Source organism: Patiria miniata, unplaced genomic scaffold (genome assembly GCF_015706575.1).
Source record: "Patiria miniata isolate m_02_andy unplaced genomic scaffold, ASM1570657v1 HiC_scaffold_27, whole genome shotgun sequence".
Taxonomy (NCBI): domain Eukaryota; kingdom Metazoa; phylum Echinodermata; class Asteroidea; order Valvatida; family Asterinidae; genus Patiria; species Patiria miniata.
This window is the reverse complement of record NW_024037066.1, coordinates 8,187,632-8,210,880: the sequence shown is the minus strand read 5'-3', so window position 1 is coordinate 8,210,880 and position 23,249 is coordinate 8,187,632. Positions and strand designations below refer to the sequence as shown.

Sequence of the window (23,249 nt, the reverse complement as noted above, 5' to 3'; positions counted from 1 at the left end):
CCAACTAAAACAGTGTGTAATTCATATTGCTGTGGTTGGTTGTCAGCAGAATTTTACTTGGCAAATTGGATACAAATATATTTGATGCAGCTAAGAAAGTTCAAAGGCACAGGATCATTTGCACTTCATGAATGCATTTTGTTCGTTTCCAATTATAACACCACTCTACATGCTCTAAATCCAAAAAAAGAATGTTCAAACGTAAATTGTCTAAGTTTCAGCTCAGCAGATATTACCCTTTTTGAGAAAACATAAAAAACCGCACGCAAAGTTTCGATCGCAAAACACGATTTTGTTAATGTTACTCTTTATTTCCAACAAATCAATCAATTGACTGATCGTTGGAAATCACCTTCATTTCTTGATTTCTTCTAAATGACTGCAAGCCAGACAAAATCATTGCACAGGGTGTTTAGTGCCAGTACGATCTTTAATTCAAGCAAGCTTTTGGATAATAATTTGGTAGGTACATGCAACTTTTGGGATACATGTATGCGAATGATCCAATGTGCTTTTAAACATTGAATATAACAAGGCTCTGATATTGCTAGTGAACACAAGACTGTGCGCTGAAAAGTTTGCATGAATCACTGAATACAGAAATACTTCATTTTTTTTTGGTCCCGATCTGTCGCGAATCACTAAATAAAGAAATACTTCCTTTTTTTGGTCCCGATCTGTGACAATGCTAGTCAACCATGACTGAAAATCAGTCAACTAACACTGCACTACTGTACATGTATTTTCATTATTATAAAAAAAACTGAATTACAATCTAATTTCTAATAGATTTATACAAGGACAAAAAAATGCTGATTGTTATTTTTTTCACACTTATCTGTACATTTCTAGAAGATTAGTGTTCTGTATTAATTACATTAAGTTTTTTATTTTTAGTATGGAATGCATGAACTGAAATCAATACAAATAAAAATGTAAAAAACTAAAGTCAAAGAATTATAACATGTGTAGAAATTGCCAACCTGAAGAAAATGAGGAAAATTTGTCAGTCTGATGTAAAATGGAACCACAGTGAAACGGCCCTTCCATTTGTTAAGTAGCAGTCATCACAAGTCTGTCACAAATTATCCAGTCCCAAGTCAACTCACAAGCTGTTGAAATGGACTCCGATAAAGGCATTCCTTTATTATTGACTGGACATGTGAATTGACAGATATTTTACTGGTGACTGGACTTATGATGTCATATCGATCCACAACAAGGACCTGCACTGCAACACTGTTAAGTTAAGTTTGCCAGCAATGCCTGCATGGATGTGTCGCCAGCATTTGTGCAAATTTGCTATGAGAGGCTTTGTCTTCAAGCCCAGAAACTGTACATGAATACTGCGACGCCCAAGACGATCACGAGGAAAAGATTCAGGATGGCCTTCTGGACTCGGGTCTGGTGGATTTTAGCCATCATCTTTTGCTCCTCCTTGCGACATTGCTCCTTGGTCATCTCCGCCTCAGGGTCATTGGTGGAGAATCCACAGAACCAATCGTAGGACTTGCGGAAGAGGGAGTGATGCTCCGCGTGGCTGTCGCCGGATTCTGCAAGGGGAGAGAGGAAAGAGGTGGAAAAAAGTGATGCCAAATTAAAAAGCTGAATTACACAGGACTAAACAAAGATACTTTGATCCAGGGACTCAAACATTACTATGTGACTTGTGGACCACCGGCTAGGTGCCAGTGTGGCTCAGTCTGAAGTATGTCTGGCCCTTTTGTGACTTGTGTATTGGCAGTTGAGGGCGCTCTTTAGCTTGGCAACCTTGGCTAGCACCTGACACCTGCATGAAGAGCCTGCAGATGGTTGTGATAACACCTGTCATTATAAAGCGACTGTGCTTCAATTCCTACATGAGTCTGTGATAATATACAGCAGCCATGCCTCACTGCATGGCATGTATGCAACTGAAAAATTGTCAAGCGGAGCATTTCTGTGTTGCACTTAAAAAATTTCTTTGCCTTGCTGTTCCATAAAAAGTAAGCCCAGCTCTTCGTACCAGATCGGCTCCTTAAGTTATCAGAAGCCTTAACGCCTTCGTCCTTCAAGTAATCGCTCTTCTCATCATCGATGGAGGGTGCCCTGTCCTTCATCTCCACTTCTTCATGTGCGTTGATCAAATCCATCGCAATGTTATCCTTGGCATAGTTGTTAGCGGAGTCGATGGACCCCTTGCGCTTGTAGATGAAGTTGTTGATGTCGTGGCGGTCTTTGGTGTTGAAGCGTGTGAAGTAAGTAAGACGGTAGAGCTGGGGAAATGGAATATTTAGGGTTATATTTTGTAGGAAAAATATAATTTAAAAACAAAAAATTTAATTTAAGCAGAGTTTTTAGCCTTTAAAGGCTTTAAAGCATTTTAAAAACTGAACAATCTACAAAAAGACTTACTAAACCCCATGGATTTCAGGACAACCAATTACCAAACGCTTCCGACAATTTATTGGCTGGTGTTTACCGTGACCGTTTGACAATCCCTGTAGACTGGTCCCCTTCTCAACTCCACACATGTAGAGACTAACACCTTTTTTTTCTGAGCTTGTCATTATCAAAATTGTATGACCCATGTCAAAGGTCACCAGGACTACATTGCACTGGCTGTTTTCAGACTCTGTATCAAAGTCAAATATCAAGGCAGGGTTGTCCTCCCAGACGTCTATTATGATAAGGTCCACTTACGTATTTTGAGGGTACTTTTTCCGTCCCGTAGCTGACGCAAATGGCCACTACACATGTCAGAACAAAGAGTAGCAACGCAAAGTACATGTAGTGAAACAGGAGTTTCTGGACCACCAGCGGTCGCTTGTCCTCCTGACCGCAACCTGGGCTGGCGTAGACAAAGTCCAGGATCATGCGTGTGATGCCAACTGCAAGGCCTACCATCAGTGACCAAAATGCACCCTGAACAAAAATATTAAAGAAAAATTCAACTAGCCTCAATGCATGGATTCCATGGAAGCCAATCAAAGATAAAATTCACATTTTTACATTAAATTCCCTGTTGTGAATGTCATCGAGTGGGCATGATGAGACCCCGTCAAGCAATCCTTATTTGCCCCACAAGGGGGAGAGGTCAAATTTATCGAGCTTCCTAAGCAGAAAATACTCCAAGGCAGAATATACTGCTCAGCAAATTTTCTCTCCAATGAAATTTTGTCTAGTAACCAGTCGCAAGCAAAATAAATTGTGTTATATTTGTCCTGTAAATTTTTGTTGCTGGAGATAAAATACCTCCGTCATAAGCATACTTTTGTGTGCTGAGCAACGTACATTGTGTAATTAGCAGCTCCGTAAAAAATAGCGTCAGTACTAAGCTGCTTGGCACAGGAAATAGGTAAGCTTTTTGTTTTGCTTCAGCACATAAAATTATTAAGCAAATAATTTGGGCTCACAACAACTGTGTTAAATATAAAGGGCCCTGGTAGGCCGTATACTGGTGACTTTACCTGCTCATTAATGCGCTCCCACAGCACAGCCAGTATGAAGACGGCGGCGATGGGTGGAGCCAAGTAGGCTGAGATCTGCTGGATGTACTGGAACAGCTGGCCTTGTTGTGAGGATTGGACCACAGGCACCCAGAGAATAGAGACACCCACCAGGACCAACACAAACACTCTGAAATATCAAGAAAACATCCGTCAATTTTGTTTAACCCTGACTCCCTCAGCACTGCTACTTGCTGAATACTCCAAAATATTGTGCAGAGTCTTGCAAAGAGCTTTATACCAATGTAAAGCAGTAGTTGTTTGGTATATATACATATACCTTCAAAAACAACTTGCTTTGCCAAGTAGTACTTAGCACTTTTTGGTACTCATAAAGTATGTACTTGTATTGGTAATCGATTACAATTTTCTGTACTGATAATCGTACTTTTTCCAATAACAACATAATGATTCACATGAAGTATTGTACTGATTGTATTGTTATTGGTTATGGGTTGTACCTATACTTATTGGTTTTTGAGTTGAATTGTCCATATTCATACTCTTACTTGTTCTAAAAACCACATAAGTTAGTTAGTTTTGGCTCCAGCTGAGGATGGTACTAGCATGTGTGGTAGTATTACCTGGACTGGTATTCAGATACAATTTTCTGTATTGATGCTTGTCCTCATATAAAGCACAACGTAGGAAATGTAGCTGTAGTAGGAGTAGTTGTTGTTAAAGTAGTACTTGTGCTTGAACTGAAGAACGTTTCTCTACCCTTCTCATGCTCAACAAATTGTACTCAGTCAGCCGAAGAATTGCAGTACGTAACGGAAATATTCTTTAGTCTGCCTCATGACAGAGATTTCATCTCCAACACTAACCTGGATCAAACTGTTACTGAGAACCAAGTATTGAACCCAAAATTCACCAAAGAAGCCTTTTTTTTTTCTTACCGTCCAACAATCATGAGTTCTGTTTCCCACCGACGCCGTGTCTTTTTGTCCAGCGTCCGCATCTCCTGGTCGCTTGGGAAGCGGCGGAGTTTGCGCCAGATGTCCATGGTGAAGATGGTGCTGCCGCTGTTGAAGATGGAGGTCAGGGAGCTCATGAGGGCTGACAACATGACAGCCAGCATCAGGCCTCGAACTCCTGGGAAACATATGGACATCAATGAAGGAGGTTTAGAGCTCTGTGCATTAATGTTCGAGTGTCCAGTGCCGAAGTTTTCCCCAGACACCAGAGACCCTGCATGCAGGCTGGGTACGGGTTTAGCCCCCTCCTCTTTGCCATATTGGGGGAAACGAGGGGGAGTTTCCCTAGATTTTATATTAATAGTGAAAATTGAACTTATCTCAGAAATTTCAAAACTTTACCCAATATGCCCAATGTAATCTTTTTCTTTCCCTTTTGAAAGAATCCCCAAAAATGTTTTCCCCCCAGAAATTTCAAAGTTTGCAAAAAACCTGTGAACGTTGTTCACTCATCACGTTTTTAGTCACCACCCAAACTTTCAGTCTGGAACTGCATCTTCCTCAACTTCATCATTGACAGAAATGACAGGAACTTTGAGCTTACCTGTTGGTAAGATGTTCATGACGAGCAGTGGGTAGGCTAGATTGGAGCAGCCTGCTTCACTGTTGCATTCTGCCATGCATACAGCAGGGTCAGCACACCCAACAACATCTTATAAGCAAAAACGAGACACAGAATGAGATCAACATTTAAGTCTCCAGATTTTCTTCTGTTCAGGTTTCTCTCAAATACTTTTACAAGTGTTTTTGGAAAGAAAATAGTGGTGAAACTTTCAAAACAAGTGTTTGAGCTTCAGTAGTTCATACGTTCAAATGAGCGTATCCATCCAATCAATGTCTACAGACCTATAGAAATGGGTTTAAGATTTAGTCCAGTGTTCAAATTTCTGAAAGATATTGATTGGAGAATTGATTAAAGAATGTGCCATTTGTTGAGATTTCTGAAACGGGTTTTGAAAATTGGTTATTATTTAAATGTGTCCATCGACATGTACACTCTTAATATAATGTTTTGTTATGAACGATGCAACCGTTTCATTTGCAGTTAGTCTTTTCTATTGAAATAAATCTAGAGTCTTCCTAGCTAGGAGAAGAGAAGGGAGCCATCTATGCATGCTTACCAGCGTACAACACCCTACTGATCATGCCGGGCATGACAATGAAGAACATGGGGGAGATCTTTAGGATACCGGCCATCAGGGTACCGCCTTGGCCGTGGGAGAGGTTCTTAGCTGACAAGGCTCGTTGGACAATTACCTAGGATCGAAAAAAAAAAACTGACAACAGTAAGGCCGTGTCCTGAACAGGCTTCCAGAGCTACGGCTTCGTCTGTTGTCAGCATTTCTCCACATAGTTGGACAAGGACCTAGCCATAACTCTAGATGAGAAATTCGGATGCGGCTTAAGACACAAGAATATTCCGGAGTTAGCCGTAAGCTCAACGCTACCATTTCCTGCAAGTTTGGGTAGATTCACTGTACCATACCCTCAGATTAGCATTTTTTTCCCCCAACGTACCTGGTCCGTAGCCCAGTACCAAATGGATGCCACAGACTGCCCAAAGACAAAACCTGGCCAGGGCAGCTCAGGATCGGTGGGCTCCCTCATCATGCTGAAGGAATCGTTGGGGGGTTTGCCGCACTCGTTGGTGGGGTCTAGTATGGAGATGTTGGCCCAGGCAACGGGGGACATGTATTTCTCCTTTAGGCCCGTGTACCCGCCCACTTTTACAAAACCTGTGAAGAACAAAGGCAACATTAACTCATTGTTGAGGGTTTCAGTTGCGAGAAATTTAAGGGGTAGGGGCGCTACTGTGAAAAAAATCATGACATTTTGCAGCTTGGCGTGAAAACTTAAAAGGGGTACATGGACGTTTGTTGTTTTCTAATTTTGGGGAGGGGTGTGGAGGGGGAGGGGTTGCTGGATCCTATTTTTCAGGAATTTGTTTTTCTCTGTCTAGAAGGGACTTTCTTCAAAAATTTTTTTTCTAAAACTTGGTTTGGTTTATTTAACAGTTCTCTTCATATTACCTGGGTTCCACATATCCATGAACGGAAATTTGTATTGACAAATGGGGGATGATGATTGGAAAATATATTTTCTGTACTTTGGATATTGAATTCATAACAGCAACTGTTATGACTGTATAATTATTCACATGACCAGAAAAGTATGTAACAAAAACCAAAAACAAAACTTAAACATCTGCACCAAGCAGTTCTTATAAGGGATTTGTCACATCAGATTTATGTAAACAATGTAGTAACCCTCATTGTGTTTTGCTAGGAAACTAGTTACATTTTATGAAATGTTGTAACACATACTTACACTTCCCCTAACCTGAATTTTATTGAGTCATAAACTAGCCAATGTATAAAAATTGCGCCCAAGATGTATTTGTTTTGACATGGGTGGGGTATCAAAAGGGCATGTGATGCACTAATCTGTTTGCTGTGTACATCATTGACAAACTGAAGGTCATGACAATTTGATATTTGGCAAGAGCCACTTATAAAAGACAAAAGTCTAAAGTCCAATTTTTGTTATCTTCCTTTTTTTTTGTGTACCCAGATGCAGTCTGCATGCTGTTGGTTCATGATAGATTAGACAAACACTCACACAAATTGAGAATCTGCGACACAGTATTTCATGAATAAAGTTTGCCTTTTCTGACTTTTTTCAACTATTTTAACATGCACTTGAATGCTGAACCCATCCCTCCACACCCCCCCCCTTTAGTCTGGTACCCTGGAACCTGTGTTGAGACCCAGGTTCACCAATGTACACAGGTCTCAGTGGTCTCGAGAACATTGATATGTTGACCACGATTATTTTTATGTACTTACTCATTACACACAGCACTCCAGCACCAATCAACATGATAATAGCTTGTAGAGTGTCGGTGAATATAACAGCAGCCAGACCACCTGTACAAGGAACACAATTATGGAAAGTTAGAATTTTGTTTAGAAAGATATTTTTTCCCCTTATGTTTGATTTTTTCGACCGACTTCAGAAAGCACAGTTTAGTTTTATTTTTGAAAAATTACTGCACTGTTTTGCCCAAAATATTTGTTTTCATTACTTTTTATTGTCTTTTGGAAGAAAAAAATTTGTGATACCACTTTTTTTTCCAATTCACATCAGCATGTCATTAGTTTTAGTCAATCAACAAAATCCCATCTGACAACGGCATAAATCAATTAATGAGCCAATAGAATTCGCATACCAGATGCAAGATTCCATCAGATGACCAAGCATGTGTGTAACCTTGTCCTTGTCATTTTGTGTTTCAGTGCCAACTGAAACTTGACATAATTTATTTTTAACGTTAAAAAAAGAAAAAAATCAAATCCTACCTGTAACAGTGTATAAAGCTGTAATTGCCAGAAGAGAAACAATTGCTACATATAAATTCCAATCCAGTGCCTGCTCAATAAACAGTGCTCCGGAGTACAGATCCACCTGCCAAAAGAAAATTACAAAAATAAAAATGAAAAAGAAAAAGAAAAATGCCGAATGTTGAAAAAAATGTAGGAAGGAGACAATATTCCCAAAGGAGGAAAGGTTGACAAGGTCCCACCTCCAGAAAAATCGGAGTCGGCAAAAGATTTTTTCCTGAAATTTCAAAGCACATTGCCAATTTAACAGGTTTATCATTATTAAACACACAAATATTTGCTTAACAAAAACTATACAAGCTAATCCATATAGTTGAGCAATGCATTATGCATGTGATCAGTTCTCAGTTAATTTTTGCTGAACATGTAAATTTGTACGTGTTCTACATTACCCCCGAGGACCGACACACAAAGGGAGAACAACAGATCCTTTCAGTCCTTGGGAGTTGGGTCTTTTGTTGGAAACGGCCCTAGTCTGTAGTAAGTTTGTGTGCTTAGTCTATGGGAGAGTGTTATATTACAGGGACAAAGGGAAACACAAAGCATTGTCCTCGAGAGTTCAGTAAAACAAGAGTGTCTGCTTTAGCTGTGTTTTCTATTATTAAAGTTGTCCTGACTCACCGATATTTTAGTGAAAATGTACAGCGCCAGCGAAAGCAGGGCTACGTACATCTGGATGCGTTTCCCGCCGAATCGTTTCTGGAGGTAGTCTGGCATGGTGAAGACGCCTCCTGCTAAGTAGACAGGCAGAAACACCCATCCTAGCAGCTGAACTATGATCAGTGCCTGCCGAGAAATAGATGGTGTAACTCCACCTCAATTACCCTTCAAAATCCTTTCAAATAACCTGCAGCTGCAGGTTTGGAGGAATTTGCAGGCTTGAGGAAAGTAGAGTGGAGCTACTGTTTTTACATGTACGTGGGGTTTAATTCTTCCTGAAGTCACACATACACCTTTCAAAATCTTTTAAAATCACCACAACATTTGGAAGATTTTACAGGGTATTTTTTATGCATGTACGAGGCTCTGTTCCTTGAAAGTACTGCACATCACCTCGAACTCTCCCAAATTCTTCAAAAAACCTCCAGAAGTATTTTCTGGGTGGGATTCAAAAGGATTGAAGAAGAAGATTGAGCTTAGCTTAGGTAACTACTAATGCATACCATTTGCAAAAATTCAAAAATGAAACTGCCAAAATATTATACAATATCCTACTTGAAGTAAATAATAGGACCACGTATCCTATGAAATCATCGCGTTTTATAGTGTGCTGTCCTTTGAGTAATTACCATCATTTCCTCAAAATGGTTGGGACCACACCATCGCGAGACAAGACGGCTTGTTTTTCATTGAATACTGCCCCAAAATGGGATCATACCACAGGAGGGTGCAAGTCCGATGTGTTGATGAACATTTTGGTAAGGAAGGCTTTCAACGAATCCTTGTTCGGCGTCGAGAAAAAATGATGAAGCATTTTCGCAGTCTGTGACATTAATATGATATCTACTGGCCTGAAATGTCGACAGGCTCAATGTCTCATTGAAAAGTGAATAACTTTATAGTGCTTTATAGGAAAATAGCAATTTAAAAACAAAACTTTTTTGGGGGGGGGTTTGAAACTCAAAAATAGCGTTGGGAGAGCATGCAACTTTAACCATTTGAATCGAAGTTGAAGAAATACATGTACATCAAATAAACATTGTTTACATTGAGTTCAAATGCTGCCACTGCTATGCCTGATGCTGCCCCTGATCCAGCTAATCCAATGAAATGCTCGCTGCCGATGTTACTGGCAAACAAGGAGGCTCCAACCTTATATAGAAATTAAAATATCCGATAATTATGTCATGCAAAAATAAAGATCAAAGATAAATGAAATGCACTCAATATCGTAGGTGGTTTTTTGTGGGCCAAAATATTTTTGTCATCCCTGAAACCACTACTATGCCTCCCAGGCCCACCCCCTTAGAAAACAATAATGGAAATTTGTTACAGGTTGGCCAAGTTTACGCCGGAATGTTACAGACATTTCATAATGTTAATCTCAACACAAATATTAGGATCAGAGGTCCTACACAAATTAACATTTTCTCAAAGATTTATATTCCCTACTGCCTCAAGAAAAAATGGAATGGAACTGCGCAAGTCATGAAATCGTCCAAAACACAAGCAATTTAACATGCACAGGACGTGTATAATAGTCTTTTGTTAACTTTAGGTGTGCAACTGATTCACGTTCGTCATAATTGACGTGTGTCACTTTTTTTTGTAAACTGGTGTTAAACTTACTGGGAACCATAGCATAGCACCGCCAGCAAGGAAGTATCCCTCAGCACTGCCACGGTTGGACCTGAACATGGACTGTATATGGGGGAAATCGGGTATTGGCAGATTTGAAGAAAGGTGGTAGAAAAGATTCATCGACTTTTGTTAGATAAATGTTCAGTCTACTTTCGCCCCTTTTGAGAGGCATAGACCACAGGACCAGTCGAAACAATACGCGCCGGTCTCCAATTAAACTTTAGGCCAATCAGATTACATTATCAAGTCTTGACAGGTGCACCGCAAATACCGCCCTCAGTTGTCCTCATCAAACTACTCATAATAAATAGACTGTATTATCATCCTTTGGTGAGAAAGTAGAATTATTATGACCTGCAAATCATTGTAACTTGGGGTTACTTGGTAAGTGGTAGACTATGCTAAGCTAATATTTGGGTTTTTCCCTCTCTTCAGCTCACCGCATTTATTGCTCTGGGTAACGATGAGATGATAATGCTGATACAATTCTGAGCAAACATTTACCCAAAGTTGCAAACGCGATCCGAGTAGACAGGCACTCATGTTTTCAAAGTCACACTTTTGGATGCAAAATTGCCAAACCGTGAAACCGGAAATAATCATACCATGAACTAAAGTAATTATGTTGGTGATGTGCTTATGCCTTCCAACAAGTATATTTTGTTTGCCACCCCACACCAGCCTGACGGATATATTTTACCCCCAGCTCATGATACATAGCCTTGCCTGGATTTACAACTGTCGCTCGCCATCATTTGAGAATTGAGCTGTACAACCATCGCGTTAAACTCAAAATGTTTGGTTCTTCAACAGCGGGACGACCAAGGGGCTAGTGCCGCCAGGCCCACTGCCACGCTGTGCCGGCCGGCCCGGTGTGCGGAGCTGCCGCTACAGTATCGCAAATCTAGGAGCAAAGTTCATCACCGATAACTCTGACAACAAAAATATATAACACCGCATGCTCTGAGTTTCGTTAGTTTTGTTCAGCTAAATGTGCTTAAAAAGCAACTCACCCCAAGTCCAACCAACAGAACGAAGAGGAAGTAAAGTCCAATCACAACAAAGTCCCATGTTTGCAGCTCCTGAGACGTCTCAACCGCCATGTTTGGTGGAAAAATGCCCGGCCCCTGAGGGTGAATCGCTCGCGATATAGCCCGTAAAAAAATATATACTGTAAATATTCCTGACGCGGCTTATCTAGGTTCTGTGTCCAAGAACACACAATAATAATTTGGGATCAATGTAGGCTATTTGTTTAATTTCCTGATAATATAAAGAGGTGTGTGCTCGAACCATACTGGTGGAATTTGTAAGTATGGAAACAGTAAAGTTTGTTCAAGATAAAAACCATATATTTAAACGCACGCGTTGTTGACCGATATTCCCTTACCTTCAGGAAATGTTTCTTTCCAAATCACGCGCCCTATATCGTGGCCTAAATTAGATTCCATTACAGAGGGAAGGAGCACTTGAAGAAAAGTTGTTTTCATGGTTTTAATCAGTACTTTTTTCCTGTTCTTTTGAGGGAGCACTTTGGTTTTATACGCGATAACCTTTAAGACAGAAACTTACAGTCCTGACCGACCCCCCCCCCCCCCCAAGTTATGCGTGCAATTTGATTAATATATTTTGATAATGGATTTGAAAAAAAAATATTGAGTAAAGGATTTGATTTCTTCAGCAGTCAAATTTCAAGTGTTCAGGTTTAATTGAACAAAATTAAATTGGGATTACGGGCGGGTATCGGCCTAGTCATTATGGGAGTAATTCCTGATTGATTCATTCGGAGGAAAATTGTTTGTGACATACCCTTACGCATTCTAAAGGAATACAAACATTGTAAATGGTGAAACATAGTGAGTAATCGTGTGGCGGCCGAACGGTAAAGTTAATCGTAGGCCGCAGTTCGCGCGCTGCATGCAGTGCAGTAGTTTCAAAGGGCCGCAAAAAGGGACCGCATGAGGGCGTATTTTTCAAGATGGCAGCGTTCATGGAAAGACTCGCGAGGAACTTCTTGGCATTAAAAGTTCCCAATTTTTCACTGAACAGCAATTTGAAGACCGTGCAGTGTGTGAAAAATTTTCGTGAGTATATTCTTCGCATTGTTTGTCAGATGGGAAAGAATGTAGTATCCTGACGCCACTTCTTTTGTTGTGCATGTTGTGTACAAAGTCATTCATGGAGAGTTGAGTGCATTTTCAATTCTAGCTCTACTGAATGGAGCGTTGAATTACGGGTACCCCTCCATACCAACGCTCCACCGATTCGCCATACTTTGGTAGCACCATCACAGTAGCATAGTCACAAACCCACGCGAGGACAAAAAGACCCCAAAAAACCGGTAAAGAGATTACAAATGAGAGAGACAGTTATCCTGGATTTAGCCCCACTAGTGTGGCCGTCGGTATGCTGCGCTGAACCAAAGGCCACACACCGTGGTACCGCGCGCTTCGCGCTACTGAGGACGAAGTTTCATAAAATCTGCGGTCCGTTTCTTACATTCTCAGTTTCTTACTATGGTTGTATTCTATGATGTCTCACCTATCACTTCTGGGATGCTTAGGTCTCTAATGATGTTCCATTTTCCGAGATATTCTTCAATCTTTCTGGAGCCCATATGCACTCGTGAAACGTCTGGTGATGGCAGCCATTTTGAATGGGACAAGAGATGACCTCAAGCTGTGACGTCGCGTTTATGCAAATTGCTTGTCGAGCGCGCGAGGGCGCGAGCTGCAAATGCGACGGCTGTTTCCTGTGCCGTAGATCCTGAGGGGAGATCGGTGCACGTGGCCCGCTGACGATAAATGCATGGTACAGGAAACAGCCGTCGCATTTGCAACTCGCGCCCTCGCGCGCTCGACAAGCAATTTGCATAAACGCGACGTCACAGCTTGAGGTCATCTCTTGTCACATTCAAAATGGCTGCCATCACCAGACGTTTCACGAGTTCATATGGGCTCCAGAAAGATTGAAGAATATCTCGGAAAATGGAACATCATTACATCTAAGCATCCAGAAGTGATAGGTGAGACATCATACAATACAACCATAAGAAAATAAGAAACTGAGAATGTAAGAAACGGACCGCAGATTTTATGAAAACGTCCTCAGTAGTGCGCGCACCACGGTGTGTGGCCTTTGGTTCAGCCCAGCATACCGACGGCCACACTAGTGGGGCTATCCTGGATTGATCTATACATTCTTGACATTCCATGAGACCCCTTATATTGTTCCCAAACAGCGAACATTTTGGAAAAAAACAGCAAAATAGTCTGAAAACTTACAGTTCAATGTGTTTGCATGGAGGCTCAGTTCTTGAATTAGCTTGTCAATGAGGGCATCTGACGTGACGTCACCGTCGTTGCTCGATCGATCGCGAAGAAAAACAAGTCGCGCTTTATCAACGACTGTTTCGTGTAATAATGCGTGCTCCGATCCGCGCCGCGCCGTACGACAGTATGGGCTTTGAACACACCCAAGGAGCACGTATCATTACACAAAACAGTCGTTGATAAAGCGCGACTTGTTTTTCTTCGCGATCGAGCAACGACGGTGACGTCACGTCAGACGCCCTCATTGACAAGCTAATTCAAGAACTGAGCCTCCATGCAAACACATTGAACTGTAAGTTATCAGACTATTTTGCTGTTTTTTTCCAAAATGTTCGCTGTTTGGGAACAATATAAGGGGTCTCATGGAATGTCAAGAATGTATAGATCAATCCAGGTAACTGTCTCTCTCATATTTGTAATCTCTTTACCGTTTTTTGGGGGTCTTTTTGTCCTCGCGTGGGTTTGTGACTATGCTACTGTGATGGTGCTACCAAAGTATGGCGAATCGGTGGAGCGTTGGTATGGAGGGGTACCCGTAATTCAACGCTCCACTCAGTAGAGCTATTTCAATTCGAAGAAGATAGTGGATATATTGCCGGCGGCAATCCCTATCAACAGAGGGCGCTGTACTCTCTAAGGTAGGGCTGAATTATAAGATATATTAAATTACCACCAACGGTTGTGTAGCACCTGTGACCGTGACCTAGTGGATAAGCAACAGATCTCAAAAACCTTAAAAATGTCGCCGGTGGGGATCGGGATCGAACCCGGGTCTTCCTGCTCATGAGATCCGTTGCTACACCAAGGGTGCTTCACAACCGTTGGTGGTAATTAATATATCTTATAATCTTAGAGAGTACAGCGACCTCTGTTGATATGGATTACCGCCGGCAAACCTTTAGTAAACGACAGTATTCTCTAACAAAATTGGCAATTGCTTTTACTCTTTTTGTGTTTTGCTGATACAATTTTTTTCCAGAGGAGCTGTAACCAATTCTACGATTACCTTAGAAACAAATAAAAAGACAGTAGGCCTATAATCATGATAATTAATATATTGACAATATAATTTGCAAAATATAATTATTGCAAATGTAGCTCTACTGAGTGGAGCGTTGAATTACGGGTACCCCTCCATACAAACGCTCCACCGATTTGCCATACTTTGGTAGCACTTACACGGTCGTCATGACGGTATGCATTTTGTGCATGCCCTCGCGAGGACAAGGCCCAAAAAAACTGATAAAGAAAATACAAATGAGGAAGACAGTAACCCTGGATAGATCCACACATTCATGACATTCCATAAGACCCCTCAAATTGTTTCAAACAACCGGTAATTTTGAAAAAAGAACAAAATAGTCTGAACTTACCGCTCACAATTAAATGTGTCTGCCGAGTTGCACAGTCTATTTCACTGACATGACTTATGCATAATTCATTGCGCGAGTGTGTGACGTCACTATTGAAGAAAAACAAATTGCGCTTACTCAATAGCTGTTTCATGTAGTCATATGTGCCCCGCGCCGTCTGACTGTGGGTTTTTGGTGTGGGGCACATATCAGTACATGAAACAGTCATTGATTAAGTGCGACTTGTTTTTCTTCAATAGTGACGTCACACACGCGCGCAATGAATTATGCATAAGTCATGTCAGTGAAATAGACTGTGCAACTCGGCAGACACATTTAATTGTGAGCGGTAAGTTCAGACTATTTTGTTCTTTTTTCAAAATTACCGGTTGTTTGAAACAATTTGAGGGGTCGTATGGAATGTCATGAATGTGTGGATCTATCCAGGGTTACTGTCTTCCTCATTTGTATTTTCTTTATCAGTTTTTTTGGGCCTTGTCCTCGCGAGGGCATGCACAAAATGCATACCGTCATGACGACCGTGTAAGTGCTACCAAAGTATGGCAAATCGGTGGAGCGTTTGTATGGAGGGGTACCCGTAATTCAACGCTCCACTCAGTAGAGCTATTGCAAATGTAGGCCTATGGATGAAGTTAAAAAAAAAACAGTTGGAAAAAAAGGAAGCAGGCAGGGATGAGAAACTATTTTATTCTTTTAACTTGGCCTAACAGGACAGAGTGAATGGAAGACCTCCTCTAAGATACTGTCGGAAAGGAGGACAGGGGGAGGGAATGGCAAGTGACTGAATGTCATGAAGGGAGGATGATTTATAATCCCTTCTGGTCCCTTTATCCATGGCAGAGCCCAAACTCCACACCCATATGGCCAATGCCTAATTTGCTCCCTCCACATGTAAGGAATGTAAGAATTGGAAAGTCGAGGAAAACTAAAATCCAAGAACTTCAACTAATTGAATTGAATTTCTCCAAATTTTACAGACACGTTGAAGAATTGTAACTCAGTTCATCTTCTTCCAAAGCAACTTTTGTGTGTACGGTGTGCTGGGAACTCAACAAGGTACTATTGCACAGGAAATTATCCCAATAATGTTCTAAAAACTCCATTCATTGTGATTTTTCGGCTTTTTATAGACACTATTCGATGGTTCCATAGTTGAAACAATGAAATCTATTTAATAGTCAAACTATCTTTTTTTTTTCTTTTTTTTTTAAATTAAGCTATGATTTGTGAAATTGAAAGTAAGCCAGATTAAACATTAACCCTAGCCCCTGGGTGCATTTGATAGATTATGGAGAATATAAATGTAACTGGATTGATCATGATTAGGAATGATTAATTAGATTTCTTTCATTTGCAGGTTCCTTAGATGTAAATCCTCAGCATCCAATACATCTGTAGTTGAACATGAAATGCCAACAGGTATATGTGCTTTCAGTTCGATAATCAGAAGTGAAGAAAATTGATTTGTCGCTTCTGTTTTATTTGTTAATTGATGGCTAACATTATGGCTTCTTCATCATAAAGCACTATATTTTTTTTAAATTATATGCAAGCTAACCCTTTAACATTACATGTACAGAGCCTAATGTTTATTTTACCAACAAAAGTATCGGCATACTTCTTTTCATCTAGTCACAGTTTTTTCTTTCTTTTTTAAATTGACCCCATGCCCCTTTGTATTCCTGATAGGAACCTTTCCGATTCTAACAAGATTTGAACTAAAAAAGAGCATCAAGCCCAACTAAAGTATCCAGCTGTAATATACATGTATCCTTCCCAAGACCTAGGAAATTCTCTCAAATCTCCTTGTGGCTTGTCAAGGCTTCGTGTTAGAGTGTCAGAGTAAATAAGTTCTTATTTGTGGTCTTGCAGATGTCGTCCAGTCAGTGGAAGCGGAGATTCAGTCAGGCCTTAGTCGTCTCTTTGCAGTTGTGTTCATCGCTGGCCAACAGTTCAAGGTGACAACAAACGACCTCATTCAGCTACAGCAGCACATACCTGCCGATGTTGGCGAGAGAATATGCCTGCAAAAGGTGGGGGTTTCAACAGCACATTTTAAAAGAAATTCAGTGCATCTTTTGCTCATTTTGTTTCAGTTTATTTTCAGGGTCACTTTTTTTTCACAGCCTCTTGCCATCAATTTGTACTCAAGATTGACCAAGCCTATTAACCTAAGATATTATAGATTATGTTTTTATATGGTGAAATTTGCTATTTCATCGTATCGTTTCTAATTCTTCAATCTTCACCTCATAAGGTTTAACAATTTCTAAAAGTTTGGTAATTTGCAGTCATTTCATGTTATAATCTTGGTTTATATGCGAGTCTAAAGACTCTACAGCAAAGGGACGCGAAATCAATTGTAGATGAACTATTTCGCATGAAATCATTTTTGTTCTGTTTTGGGTTGTGTTCAGGTATTGTTAGTAGGTGGGGACAACTTCACCCTTTTGGGAAGGCCACTTTTAAGGTAAGATTTCTCACTTGTGAAATGTTTCAAACGCTTGAAACAGTTTGAATACAAGCCATTCTATGCACGTGCCTGTAATCTTCCCAATTTCACCTGTTGAGGGCGCTCTTGTAATACATACATCCCGAGGACTGCAACACAAAGAGAGAACAACAGATTCGTTGTAGTCCTCGAACGTCCCTCTTTTGTTGAAAGCAGCTTTGAACGTAAGTGTGTGTGCTTACTCTGTGGGGTAGTGTTATATTTCAGGAACAAAGGAAAAGACAATTACTTGTCCTCGGATGTAATGTTAAATACCACTGTGTGCACTTGTAGATGTATTGATACCCTTATGCATTTGATGAGCACATTGCTGTGAATGTAAATGATTTTTGTATCCCCATCCAGTCCAGAGAAAGTGAGAGTTGAAGCCACGGTGATTGAGAAGACAAATAGCCAGAAGATCATAGTCTTTAAGATGAGGAAGCGAACGCGATTCCGCAAATACCATGGTGAGTCAACTTTAGTTGTGATTTTTATGGGTGATAGCTCTCAGAACCAAGTTTAATTTTTTGGCATTCATGGTATCAATTATTGATTGCTTTTGTTTTGCTCCACTAGTGCCTTCTAACAATAACGTGAACATATGTAGAAAACCCAACATTAACCCTTTAATAGGCTTCATTTTGTCTGGACATTATGGGGGGGGGGCAGGCAGCCTCACACTCCCAGCAAATGTTTAAATGGTTCCACAAGCAGATATATTTTTACCTTTGTTGAAGTTCTGTTGCTGTGTGATGATGCAAGCATTATAAATTCTTTCATGTTCATCACTTTTGCTAACTTTCTGTGGCAAGTTTTTACGAAACCTACACATCTATAGACCTGATTGCCAGTGCTATTTATAAGTGAACTATCCTTTTCATTTCCTTTTCAAAAATTTAACAGAAAAGTACGTCAATTTGTCGGTGCTGAGAATCAACAGTATCGAAGTGGCACCCAAAGTGTCATAGCACCTGGGGAGTAAGGACTACAAGCAGCAAGCTTCATTCAGTTTTGGCAGGACAGCATGGATTTTTCAGCAGAGTTAATCTTGGGGGAACAGAGCTTGTTCCTTTGACGATTTGTGATGAAAAGCCGTATTCTCTCTGAGTGATCTCCGTTTGCTTTTTCTCAGGTTTGCAGCATTGCTAGTGTTGCTAGCATTGTGACTTTGGGCATGATCCCTGGCTACATGGCATATACAAGTTTTGTATATGGCTTCTGACTAGCGCCCCTTGAACCACTAACATAAGGTTGGATAGCTCAGTTGGTAGAACACCGGTACTGTTTTCCAGTGGTTGCAGGTTCAAACCCTACTTCAGTCAATATCTTTGTCCAATTTTATGATTAAAGGAGTTGAGGTTTACTTTCAAGGGTTGGCTGGTTGTGGAGGCGATTCTTGGGAGAACTTGCGCCTTGCCTTTTATCTAGCCCAAAAAATCATGGTAGATCATTTTCAAATTTTTACTGTTCTGTTTCCCCAAAGATGGACTATCATTGTCGTGTCTCAATCCACTTTTTTTCTGCACGCAACCTTGTTTCTTTGTTGGGCACACTGACAGCATTTGAAAAGTTTGTGTTGCTGCACTATACCGTTAATATGAAAAGTGTAAATAAAATGTAAAAGCCCAAGAAATTGCATTCTTTTGTTTTGTAATTGTCTTTGGTATACATTGTACTCTGTCTCAACAGTTCATCATTCCACACTTCAATTAACAAAAAGATATTTTGTTTACAGCAAAATGACTGCACTCAGTTCTTTTTTGATAATATTAAGATTGTTTAAAAGTTTAACACAAAGTTTAATTAGAAAAAATATAGGGAAAGAATGTTGCATGCTGACGCCACTTTTTTCACCTTATATTATCGCAATGAAGGTCAGTCACCACAAAAATGTGGAAAAGACATGAATCTGGGACAGAGAAACATTTCCAATTTTGTTAGAAAACACTTAAAAAATGCATGCAACTCTCCATAGTCTTTGTACATAACCAAAGAAGTGGCGTCTGGATTCTACATTCTTTCCAAATATAGTGTACAGTGCTTCAAGGCATTCATTTGAATTTGCATGTGATGGCATTTTATCAGCAATTTAACATTTGGCAGAACAAGTGTAGTAGTAAGTGCATTCCAAGTGCATATGGCAAGCACATCCATTGTGCCTATGCAGTCAGTTTTGATAAAAAGTGACTACTTTGACCCTCTTATGCACCTAGTAATTATTCAGCAAGAGTGTCCTCAAACAGCTGTTTAAGTATTTCAGTGTCACAACGGATCACCACCTCGACCGTTGGCCCCAAGGGAAGGCCCTCTGTGTTCTTGATTCTCTGGACCATCTGACCCCTGGTCACATGACCATGTAGCTCCACCATGATTGGGCAGGTGACAGCCTCCAGGACCATCTCTGGCCGGATGGCCACGGCCATCGCTAAGGCGTCGCACACTTTGAACAGCGCCCTCCGGCTCTGCTCGAAGGCCACGAACGAGCCATGCAGGATGGCACTCACGAATTTGCCCTTGGCAGTCGGGGTACCAGACCATTTGTCAAACCAATCCTGTCATGTCAAAGCAAAAACAAAAATCACCAAATTGCGGGCCAAGTTTGACTTTCTGGAATAGCTTAGGGTAGGGTTTTATTTAAATGTCGGCATTGTCTCAACTTCAGAATCATTATTAGGGTTCCTATAGTCATAGAAAATACTTGAAACTCTGGAAATTTAAGCTATCATGAAATGTCGTCGAATTTTGTAGTTTACAAGGAGTCGTGGAAAGTTTATATTCCAAGGCAATAAGTCATTGAAAAATCATTGAAAAATCCTGCACATCCCATACTTAATGTGTAATATTAAGCTATCATTTGGTGTATATATGCAGTTTCTGTAGTTGTGGCGTTCAGAGCTTTCCAGTACCATGGCAGTGATAGGATGCCTTATACGTTTTTGGTGACATTTGCACTAGTTCAACATGAAAAAGTAGAAGGATCGGATGGCTATGATGGGAGGTACTAGGCGGAGGCCATCTTGACGGTAATGCACACTGCATAGACCTTTATTTTCAGTGAGATGACGGGGCCAGTGTCTTGTAAATAGGTTCCTATTTAGGAATTGGTGGAAAGCCCTGATTTCGTCCTGGAAAAGTCAGGAAATTTCATATCAAGATTTATGTGGGAAGCCTGCATCTAGGATCCTTAAATATCCGCATATGTCACAAATCTGTTGGCTTGTTTTTGTAAGTTGTACTAACCCAAGGTAGTCCATTGTTTATGCAGGTCTCCCATCCTATGACTACTGTAGGACACTGAACCTCACTTGTCACAATGTGAGCTGCTTCAGGATCCGTGTAGAAATTGAACTCGGCCGCATCGGTCTCGCTCCCAGTACCTTAATCCAGACAGAAAACAAAAATGCAAATGGAAATGATTACATTCAATATATTTGTGATGAGCCGTTTGTTGACCCCGGTCAGATTTGAAAAGAACACAATCTCAGCATTACTGCTTGAAAACCGCATTTTTAGTTCAAAAATTATGGAAGTCGGAACACCAAGAGAACTGATGTGATGTAGTGGCCCTATCTTGGCCTGCATCTCCAAATGAAAATTCCCGACAAATGACTCATGTAGCTCGATCGCATCACATTTATTTTAAGAGATAAAAGATAGAGGCTTGATGTTTCTATCCTCGAGAAATATCCTGCTAGGCCCCCTACTGCCCTCTACATTGTATGATTGAAATATTAAGAAAATATGAAAGCGGGCCAGTATCACGGTACACAGAAACAATTGGAGTCTACAGTCACACCCAAATATTCTTAAGCCATGTTGGCTCTTTAATGGGGCAAATATGTTTTGTTTGTCCCCACTGCCAAATGGAGGGGGGCACGTGCTACCCAGCTGAGGTCAGTGCCCCCCCTCCCTCCCCCCCAATTTAAAATCTTGAATTGCACTAAACCAATAAGCACCCCCTTGAAATTTTGGTGCAACCCCAGATGCCCCCTGTTTAACCCTAGTTTTGCCAGTTGCCACTGGTTGGGATGAGTGAAATATGTCTGTGATTTGACTTGGGACTGGATGGCTTGTGATGCACTTGTATCGACTTAAGATGGACTTGAATACAAGACTGGAATTACCCTCTGTGTTGCCGCCCATGATTACCAGCTTCTTCAGTCTACCGGTGAACTCCGGATCCATCCGTTGGGCCAGGGCTAGATTGGTCAGCGGTCCGATGGCCAGCATGGTCACCTGACCGGGACGCTCCTTGGTCAGACGCAGCATGGCGTGGACGGCGTGTTCTGATTGGACGAGGTCAAGACTGGGCGGGTCTGGGTCGACCACGCCCCCTAGCCCATCGGAGCCATGCACATCATGTGCAGTTGTGTAGCTCAGGTCTAGAAGGGATTTGTCTGCACCTCTGTATACAGGAATCTTGGAAGACAGATTGTGAAAATATCACTAACATTTTGGCAAAAAGGTTTAAAAAAAAAGTGGTGAGAACAAAAGTGATGTCTGGATACTGCATTCTCTATTTTTTCATATTAATTATAAAATGTATGTACATGTATACCTATTGGAACATGACCAATGAGCCTTAATTAGTTTGTTAGAGCATGTGACTTGAGAATGGATGACTTTATGAACTTGAGATTGACTTGTGATTAATTTGTGATGAACAAATTAACTTACTTAATTACTAATGTGGGGTCACTACTCGACAAGCTTTGCTTTTTAGAGACCCCCAACCACATTATTATGATCTTATGATTTTCTTGGCATATTGTTCTGTATTGTTATGTGGTAAATAAAGTAAGATTGATTGATTGATTGATTGAACTTGCGATTGACTTGTGATTGACTTGTGATTGACTTGTGATTGACTTGTGATTGACTCGTGATTGACTTGTGATTGACTTGTGATTGGCTTGTGATTGGCTTGTGATTGACTTGCGATTGACTTGTGATTGACTTGTAATTGACTTGTGATTAACTTGTGATTGTCTTGTGATTAACTTGTGATTCAACTTGCGCTTGACTTGTGATTCAATGTGTGCCTGATTGATTGACATAAGAGTACAATTCTGGGATCTGATCAAGACAATAACTCAGACTCACGTCTGTCCTGTTGCAAACTCTCAGCACCCTGAGTGCATTATGGAGCACATTATTCAGCGGTGTGTTCCCAGTCACACACGTGATGGCCAGTAGGTCTATGCTGGGCTGAGATAGTGCCATCATGATAGCCACAGCATCGTCCGTTCCCGGGTCACAGTCGATAATCATCTGAAGTGTCTCCGCCATTTGGTCAAAATTCTATAGGCCTATAGAATTGAATTTAAAAAAAGAATTATGGCCGAGTATTAACTTTTGTCCCTGTGGTTGCGAGCAGTATAATTTACCCAATCTTACAGAAAATTTGTGTAAGTTCGTTTTTATTTAAATTACATGCGTAAAAAAGACTTAAAAGGAACTTTTTAAGTACTGTGAAATAAACTGTTATTTATATCGGCACCTATATATTTAGATATTCCCAAAACATAAAATTGCCTTTTTGTCCTAAACTTTACTTTTACCCGTGCTCCCCCCCCCCCCCCCCCCCTTGCACGGCGGGCACTACCTAATCGAGTGCGCACAAAACATTGTAATTTGTTGAATGTAATATCCACCAATTTCAATTTGTGAAAAAAGGGGAAAGATATGAAACATGATCAACTCCAGCTTAACAAGCTCATCGGGAATTCCTGATGAGCTTGTTAAGCTGGAGTTACTCAAGCTAAAACACGATATACTCCTTACCTGCTTACTATCACTATGTTGCATACACCTGTCGTCCGCAGGTACGGTTAAAAACACCCACCTGTCATAGTGTAAAAGCGCCCTCTATCGATTTAACAT

At 40.7% G+C, this 23,249-nt stretch overlaps 3 protein-coding genes across 5 annotated transcripts; 1 reads left to right on the top strand and 2 right to left on the bottom strand.

Moving 5' to 3' along the window:
* Window positions 1-26: 26 nt before the first annotated feature.
* On the bottom strand, window positions 27-11,519 carry LOC119734165 (sodium/glucose cotransporter 1-like). The gene is made up of 14 exons (XM_038207512.1): window positions 11,181-11,519; window positions 10,156-10,227; window positions 9,574-9,678; window positions 8,488-8,652; window positions 7,825-7,930; window positions 7,312-7,392; window positions 5,984-6,201; window positions 5,587-5,722; window positions 5,010-5,117; window positions 4,388-4,583; window positions 3,450-3,618; window positions 2,683-2,904; window positions 2,006-2,255; window positions 27-1,553 (listed from the first exon to the last, which is right to left on the bottom strand). Exons 1-14 carry the CDS (start codon window positions 11,268-11,270, stop codon window positions 1,321-1,323), a joined length of 2,151 nt encoding a protein of 716 aa, XP_038063440.1. The 5' UTR covers window positions 11,271-11,519; the 3' UTR covers window positions 27-1,320.
* Window positions 11,520-12,096: 577 nt separating this feature from the next.
* LOC119734164 (39S ribosomal protein L21, mitochondrial-like) lies at window positions 12,097-19,004 on the top strand. Of its 2 annotated transcripts, none has more exons than XM_038207510.1 (7): window positions 12,097-12,251; window positions 15,850-15,928; window positions 16,230-16,291; window positions 16,745-16,905; window positions 17,290-17,342; window positions 17,730-17,833; window positions 18,270-19,004. In XM_038207510.1, the coding sequence occupies exons 1-7, from the start codon at window positions 12,146-12,148 to the stop codon at window positions 18,332-18,334; spliced, it is 630 nt and encodes a 209-aa protein (XP_038063438.1). In that variant the 5' UTR covers window positions 12,097-12,145; the 3' UTR covers window positions 18,335-19,004. The 2 variants fall into 2 exon arrangements, with proteins under 2 accessions (XP_038063438.1, XP_038063439.1); XM_038207511.1 differs by having other exon boundaries at window positions 12,111-12,236.
* LOC119734163 (uncharacterized protein C1683.06c-like) lies at window positions 19,001-23,243 on the bottom strand. 2 transcript variants are annotated; one of them, XM_038207509.1, is made up of 5 exons: window positions 23,151-23,243; window positions 22,470-22,675; window positions 21,491-21,785; window positions 20,607-20,743; window positions 19,583-19,918 (listed from the first exon to the last, which is right to left on the bottom strand). In XM_038207509.1, the coding sequence occupies exons 2-5, from the start codon at window positions 22,653-22,655 to the stop codon at window positions 19,583-19,585; spliced, it is 954 nt and encodes a 317-aa protein (XP_038063437.1). In that variant the 5' UTR covers window positions 22,656-22,675; window positions 23,151-23,243. The 2 variants fall into 2 exon arrangements, with proteins under 2 accessions (XP_038063436.1, XP_038063437.1); XM_038207508.1 differs by lacking the exon at window positions 23,151-23,243 and having other exon boundaries at window positions 19,001-19,918; window positions 22,470-22,679.
* Between the last annotated feature and the right edge of the window lie 6 nt (window positions 23,244-23,249).